Source organism: Myotis daubentonii, chromosome 8, assembly GCF_963259705.1.
Source record: "Myotis daubentonii chromosome 8, mMyoDau2.1, whole genome shotgun sequence".
Classification (NCBI taxonomy): domain Eukaryota; kingdom Metazoa; phylum Chordata; class Mammalia; order Chiroptera; family Vespertilionidae; genus Myotis; species Myotis daubentonii.
This window is the reverse complement of record NC_081847.1, coordinates 33,865,173-33,872,079: the sequence shown is the minus strand read 5'-3', so window position 1 is coordinate 33,872,079 and position 6,907 is coordinate 33,865,173. Positions and strand designations below refer to the sequence as shown.

At 42.5% G+C, this 6,907-nt stretch overlaps 1 protein-coding gene across 1 annotated transcript; it reads left to right on the top strand.

Annotated features, from left to right (window-relative positions):
- The first annotated feature begins 989 nt into the window (after window positions 1-989).
- DEFB116 (defensin beta 116) lies at window positions 990-6,028 on the top strand. The gene is made up of 2 exons (XM_059707566.1): window positions 990-1,056; window positions 5,805-6,028. The coding sequence occupies exons 1-2, from the start codon at window positions 990-992 to the stop codon at window positions 6,026-6,028; spliced, it is 291 nt and encodes a 96-aa protein (XP_059563549.1).
- The last annotated feature ends 879 nt before the right edge of the window (window positions 6,029-6,907 follow it).

The window sequence follows — 6,907 nt, the reverse complement described above, 5'->3', positions numbered from 1 at the left end:
GAATAATTATGTACATTTAAATATTAGTTAGAATATATTTTTCAGTCCATACGTTTGAGCGACATGATGAGTCTAGTTCCATTTGCCTTGTAATGACAAGATGTGGAAATCCTAGCCTAGATTTTCCAAAGAGCCTTTTCACTCACTTCCTCACTTTCATTCAAAAGATGACACCAGCCACCCATCTTCCATATTAATTCACTAGAGTAAAAAGTCAATGTGGTGTTCTCTACAAAATCATGTTATTCCCATTTCTCATGGGATAAATGCTGAATTCTTGGCCCTATGCCTTATTAGATGTGTGGCATAGGAATGTTACAACATCTCTTCAAACTTTCTCATCCTCATCTGTGAAGTAGGAAATACTACCCAACTTCACAGTGTTGTAGTAAGTGTTCATATCTATCCCATAGCATTTAGCACAGAAACTGACACATGGTAGAGTCAGGGTAAATGTGAATTGCTGTTATTTTTGCCTCATGTCTTTCCCTCCCTTCCTCCAGTTACACTTCCTCTTTAATTTTTCTTTCCCATCTCTTCTTTCATCATTGTCTTTTTCTTTCTTTGTTAGTCTCTGATGTCTAGTACAGGATTACTGTCAGGAGGATAAAGAACAATGTGTTTTAAAAGATTCCTGATTTCTTAAATTATGTATTCTTCTTCTCATTGTTTGTTTGATTGATCGATCAATTGATCTATTCATTCAAATACGTATGTTTCACACAACTGGCTCTAGTCTACTTCTTCCCGGGAAGAAGGCCCACCTTGACGTGGTGCTGCTGGTAATTCTCCCAAACTTACTGGAGTTCCAGCTGGGATGTGTGATACATACTATCCTTCTGCTTGGCTGAGCCCAGGGATGTCTCATCCCATTTAGTTCACTGCACACAACCCTGGCCCATTTCCAAAATGAATTAAAGCAGGACACTGTCCTGCTTCAATGATCTCTATTCAGTCCCCTGCTACACAGCCCGCCATCCTCTCAGGACATGTCAGTCATGAAGCCCTATTTAATGACCATTTCCATCCTTCTGATCCTGGTTCATAAGACTCCAGGTAATTCAGGCCTCTCTCAAAAGTTCTGGGGTCTTATGTGTGCTATTGGTATCTTGGTGACCTCTGAGATAGCTACGTATAGTTGGCACTGCCCAAAGCCTTTTCTCGTCTCAGGTAGGTTGTGGATGTTAATTCCAAGCTCCATTTCATGTTAAGATCTCCCTTGTTTCTGCTCTGCCAAGACAAACTTAAGAGGTTGCTGTTCCTGGGACAGTGGAGTGTTGAACCATGAAGCATTTTCAGGAGTGCTATTATTGGGATGGAAGCTTGACTCATGTATCAGGTGTGAGAGAACTGTAGGAGAATTCAACAGTAGTTTGGAATTTGGAGGGTGAGTTGCGATGGGGATGGTATATAACCTTAGAGTAGTATGGGGGAAATGAGAAGAGATGGGGAAGTGGGGGAGAGAGCAAATCTATTTATAAAATTGGGCTCACCTAATATTTTAATGTAGTCTGGAGAGGAATAGTATTTTTCATTGAATGGAGCTGAGGGAGGAGTTGGGTAGAACCAGGAGTTAGGGTAGAGTGAAGTTTGTAGTTGATCTGTGTTTTGGCTTGATGTTGTGATTAGGATTGAGTAGTTTGGCTCGTTTTATGTTTGTAATAAGTTTTATAATTGAGCCTTGGGTGGTTATCAGGAGAGATAGGGCTGGGAGTTGAAGTAAGATATTTGGTTCAAGTATGTGTCTTATTCCAGCAGGATATTACGTGGGTGTTATCTGGGAAGTGGTTGGCTTAGCCTAGGTTTGGGGGTTATTAAGTTTGAATAAGACAGCCAAATTTATCACAACAGAGCTGTGGCTGTTGAAATGGGGAGAATGAATGCTGGATGAAAAGTATCCAGTAATATTTTCAAATTCTTTAAAAAAGTTACTTTAGTGTGATTTCCAGGGGGCACTGAAGAACAATAGATACAAGTAGAGAGGATAAGTGAAATCCGAAGTCTGGAGGATCCTCAATGTCTCTGTCAAACTTTGGCATCTACAGAGAGACATGGGAGTGGTCTCAACCCAGCCCTATAGAAAACTAAGGTTGTTTCTCCTTTCTGGGGTTGAGTTCAGAGTTACTGTTTAGTGCTATCTCCTTTTTCCCTTTCTCCTCCCTCTCCTTTCCCATCTTCTTCCTACTTCACATTCTCCTACCCCTTATTTCTCACCCTGTTTTATCTTCTTTACTTGAGAGACAATCCTTCTCATGTCCAGGAAAGCTCAGTTCCCATGCTAGAATAGTAATAAAAACCACAGGTGGGTTTGCCAAAAACAACAAGAAAGATGACACTCTATGCTTCAAAAATTGTACATAGTGTTGCTTCCTTAATAACTACTTTATATTTTCACCTGGTGGAATTTATGGGCAGGAACTGTTCTGGGCAACCTTTTCTGGGACAATCAAAGCCATCTTTTCCTTTCAGCACCCAAATATATACAAATGAAATTAAACTGTTTGAAAACCAAGACTCTGCCTTTTAAAGTTATGTATTCCTGATATTGAACTGAGTGTTTTCCTCATAGTAGGTTTTAGTAAATGTTTATTGAATGAATGAATTTATAAATGACTTATCCTATATAATAAAAGGCTAATATGCAAATCAACCAAACGGAGGAACGACTGGTCGCTATGACCACACTGACCACTAGGGGCAGGTGCTCAATGCAGGAGCTGCCCCCAGGTGGTCAGTGCGCTCCCACAGGGGGAGTGCCGCTCAGCCAGAAGCCAGGCTCATGGCTGGCAAGCACAGCAGCTATGGCAGGAGCCTCTCTCACCTCTGCGGCAGTGCTAAGGATGTCTGACTGCTGGCTTAGGTCCGCTCTCCATCCCCCGAGGGCTCCGGACTGTGAGAGGGTGCAGGCTGGGCTGAGGGACCCCCTTCCTCAAGTGCACAAATTTCTAGTACCTAATAAGTACATATAGGTAGGAAGAACCTTAGAAGTAGGATGGGAAAGGATCATATGTGGGCTGCACAAATGGCAGAGAAATCATGTATCACATTGATTTTGGTCTCTGGATGGAGCTGATAGAGTGAGCATATGCTTTGGTTTTAAATTTATTACATTTTCATTTGCTCTTAAAACAAGTCCAATGTGGGAAAGTGAGTGTCTGTGGGTGAATGTTAGAAGGTTAGCAGGATTGTGGCTCTCACGTTTAGCAGAAGCCCATGAGTATTTTCTCAGAAACACTTGCACAGCACCCTTGCTCTGGCCTCTCCCCAGACCTCTCGAATCAGTCTCTGGAGACTTGACATGAGGATTAAACATCCGCTAGGTTATTACAAAGCATGACACACCTTGGTAACCTCCTTCTTTACAAACACAACTGAGACTTTTTTTGATCTGGTGCCAACACTCCCATTCCCATTTCTCCCACAGGGAAGCTAGGTCCAGAGGATCAGAGGCAATACTGGGGTTCAAGAGCAGGTCCCCTCTGACTTCATTTTGAAGATAAAGGGATCGTCAAAAGTGACATGAACTTGATGTGGGTGTTAGTTTGTCGTGACACAAGGAAATACAGGGTTTGTTTGTTTAAACAGAATCCTCCTGGAATTGTCTTGACATGCTTCCTATGTGGAAAGAGCAAGGAAAAGGCAGCCTGCCTGATCCTTCTTGTTATCTATGTTCCTATCCATCTTCTGGTGACTACGAAGAGGAAATCCTGGGGCCTTGGCTTCCATCCATTGTGTTGAGGAGAAAAGTCCTGTGGGCATGGCCGTCACTTTGGGGAGGCCCCCTGCAGATCTCCCTTTCCTACAAGTAGACTGGTTCATAAATGGCAGTTCTCGTTAATTCTTGCCATGATGAAGGTGAGGATTAATGTAGCGGATGCAGTGGTACCATGATGCTGGAGCATGGATGAAGGGGCAGGCTGGCTTCCTGAAGGGGCAGTTGAGTTCCTCCTCTGGCTCCAGGTGCCAGTTTCTGGGGCAGTTCACATATACACCAGGGCCCAAATGCTATAGGATGTCTGCAAATGAAATAGCTCTTTTCTTCTTTCTTTCCCGTCCAGTTCTCTGACTTGACTTGAACTTGGAAAATTTTACGTTGTCTTGTCAAAAAACTAACAAAGTGGTGTTTGTTTGTTTTTCCATGAAGGAAATAACATCAAACTTGCTTTGTCCAGTTTTTACTAATGTGGGTGGGGCATTGAGACCTCTGCATGCTTAGCACTGAGTACAGGCCTAGCACAGAGTGAGTGCTGATAAATGGGTGTGGAATAAGGGGATGGGTGGACGGTTGAAAAGTTATTGAATGCTAAACTAAGAATTTTGGACAATCTATTGAAAATGGCAGAAGGCCCAGTGTCTACAGACATCACACAATAATATGCCACCCTCTCCTAGAAATTCTATCACATAGAGAGGATATGTGACAGAGAGGAAAGAGCATGGGCTTAATATCATGTAGACCAGAAATAAGATCCTAGCTTGGTCAAGCACGAGCTATGAGAATATGGACAGAATAAGGTCTCTCTTTCAGTCTCCGTGTGTTCATCTAATGAATGGAGATAAGAGCAGGCTTTTGCAAGGGTTCGGTGAGATATTGCTTGTAAAATGCCTGGTATGTAGAAGATGCCGAATGTATGGTAGTGATTGTTAGTATTATACCTTTAAATTTTTTTAATATGGTTTTATTGATTTCAGAGAGGAAGGGAGGGATCCTACTGGGGATCAAGTCCACAACCCAGGCATGTGCCCTTGACCGGAATCGAACCTGGGACCCTTCAGTCTGCCAGCTGACATTCTACCCATTGAGCCAAACCAGCTAGGGCAGTATTATTTCCTTTCTAATGCCTCCTTTGTCTTTGAAAGTTCCAATGAGTAATTAACTGATGACTAATATGTATAGCATGCTGACTATAAATGTTTTCAGCTGATGAGCTCATATACACATGGACATATCTGGATGACTTACACATAGCTATTAATACTCACAAATGGGCTTTGGCCATATGTAGAAAAATATGTGTAGAGATTTATACTGTGAGCACTATGGCACATGTTTGCTCAAGTATTTCAAAGTACAAAGGCAATGCATGGGCTCAAATACATGTGTCCAGCCTCAGAGCAGATCCTGGCTGTCTCTGATGAGAGTCGTGTGTGAGGAGCACACATCTGTATGGGCACTTGGGACAAGTCCAATTGGTGCTCACAGTGGCAGCCCTTAAAGTCCTGGAACCCAAGGAAAAGACTCTCATATCAACAACGCTGCCTAATATTTATTTTTGTTATTTTTCTGAGCATATTATATATGCTAATTTTATCATCACAAAAATGTTAAGAAGTCCTGGCTGGTTTGGCTCGGTGGATAGAGCGTCGGCCTGCGGACTCAGGGGTCCCAGGTTCGATTCTGATCAAGGGCATGTACATTGGTTGTGGGCACATCCCCAGTAGGGGGTGTGCAGGAGGCAGCTGATCGATGTTTCTTTCTCATCAATGTTTCTAACTCTCTATCCCTCTCCCTTCCTCTCTGTAAAAAAAAAAATCAATAAAATATATATTTTTAAAAAATGTTAAGAAGTTGGTTTAATTATTATGCCCATTGTGAAGGTGATGCAATGGTGGGCTCAAGAACTTAAGTAACTTGCTTAAGGATGAAGAGCTATAAGGATGACAGAGCACAGACTTGAATTGAGGTAGTTTTGAATCCAGATCCTGTGCTCTGAATATGCTCAGGGTTTATTCTGTTAAATCATGCTCCTGCACTCCTGTTTTCACTGCTCTGGAGAAACTCAACATGGCTATGTTTTTCCCAGGTGGCCTGTTCAGATCCTTCTTTGGCAAGAGCAAGGAGCCTTGGATTCCATGCCAACTTTACCATGGCATGTGCAGAAACGCCTGCAGAAAACATGAAATTCAGTACTTAACCTGCCCCAATGGTCAAAAGTGCTGCCTGAAATTTTCTGAGAAAATAGCCAGTTCTAACCATGTGAAGGAGAACTCCGACTCCAACGCCAACCTGTCAGTTACAAACACTTAACACTACTCTGAAATTTGAATATCACTAACCTCATCCCCTCCTGGAGCAATTTCTCTCCCATTCTGGAATATTCTCCCCATAAAAATGCATTCCTTATCATGTGTGTGTCTTTCATCTGTGAGTAGTCATCATTGGATCATCACTGGACAGGGGAAGGTTAGGCTGAGAGTTGGAGAGTCACGGAGAATAGGAAATGGCATTGCCCCCCCCCCACACACACCCTTTCTAATGCCCCCCGCCAAAAAAAAATCAAACAGGATGCAAGAATAGCTCAATAGATGTTGAGGGTGCCAAGGAAGGGAGGAGATCATGTTTCTGCTCAGCATGTGATTTGTTCTGGAGACCACAGAGAGAAGGTGACAACTGGATGAGTCTGGATGTCCAGTGAAAGTGGAGGAAATCACTGAGTAAACGGTGCAGCATAAGGACAGGGACAATAAGGTTGCCTTTGACACCCAGAGAGCTTTCCTGGCCTGTTTGGTGTGATGTGGTGTCCGCAGGAAGACCCAGGACCCGACAGATGGATGGATAAAACAGAGTGTAGAAATCTGATGGACAGATGAGGGCAACATTTTCTAGGTGGTAGAGCTTTGTTGGAAAGTGGAATAAACAGGCTTGTGGAATAAACAGTTTTGAGACCATTTCTGGATGTGGAACAGCGATGGGGGTGGTCACAGTGTTAGGGATATAGAACAGAAGCTGGACATTTCACTTGATAACCTTTAAGGCCCTTTCATTCCTGAGAATTGAAGAATATTGCTTTTCCACTCCAAACTTAGTCAAAACTAACATTTGACATGCTATGAAATTTTCTTTTTTTTTAAAACATGTTTTATTATGTCCTATTAAAGAATGTATAGAAATCACCTTTCCAAATAC

Coding starts and splice junctions, on each gene's coding strand:
- DEFB116 (XM_059707566.1), top strand. CDS start 990: ATGTCAGTCATGAAGCCCTATTTAATGACCATTTCCATCCTTCTGATC. Junction 1,057..5,804: donor CCTGGTTCATAAGACTCCAG/GTAATTCAGGCC, acceptor TGTTTTTCCCAG/GTGGCCTGTTCAGATCCTTC.